The sequence below is a fragment of the Myotis davidii genome, unplaced genomic scaffold (assembly GCF_000327345.1).
Source record: "Myotis davidii unplaced genomic scaffold, ASM32734v1 scaffold586, whole genome shotgun sequence".
Taxonomy (NCBI): Eukaryota; Metazoa; Chordata; class Mammalia; order Chiroptera; family Vespertilionidae; genus Myotis; species Myotis davidii.
The window spans coordinates 203,834-204,298 of NW_006296809.1; the positions used below are offsets into that span (position 1 = coordinate 203,834).

A 465-nucleotide genomic window follows, 5' to 3' on the forward strand; every position below is an offset into this window, starting at 1 on the left:
GCCCAGGCCCCTGGCTGGGCCCTCTGCCTTCACGCCTCCTCCTCAGGCCCCACCAGGTCAGGCCCTGAGCCCCGCCTCCCAACCTGCTGTAGGTTGGTGCTGACCTCTGACCTCTGTGGGCTCTCAGGTAGTCTCCTCGTTCTGAGTGGACGAAAGAATGAATGAGCTGCAGCTGCGACTCCGGGCGCACCCCCAACCATCTCACCTCCTGGGGCGTCGGGGGGACACAGCCCCTCAGACCCCCATGATGTGGACATGGTGCCCCCCGGCCTGCTCTGGCCTGAGCTGTGACCCAGAAATCGCCCTCACTGTAGCCTGTGCGAGGGCTGGTGAGGGGCTCGGGATGGAGGGAGACGGGGGAGGGGCTGTGCAGGCCCCACGAGACCACCTGCCCTGCCAGCCGCCCCACCTCCGCTCTGGTGCCCAACCCCTGCTGTCTGGGGGCCAGGGGGGCCCAGCAGCAGA

General features: G+C 68.4%; 1 protein-coding gene across 1 annotated transcript in view; it reads right to left on the bottom strand.

The window, feature by feature from the left end:
• Positions 1-123: 123 nt before the first annotated feature.
• LOC107184470 (chromosome unknown open reading frame, human C1orf159) overlaps positions 124-465 on the bottom strand; it is a 14,105-nt gene continuing 13,763 nt past the window's right edge. The window contains exon 6 of the mRNA XM_015569672.1: positions 124-141. Within this exon, the coding sequence (XP_015425158.1) occupies positions 124-141 (18 nt within the window). The remainder of the gene's footprint in view (positions 142-465) is intronic.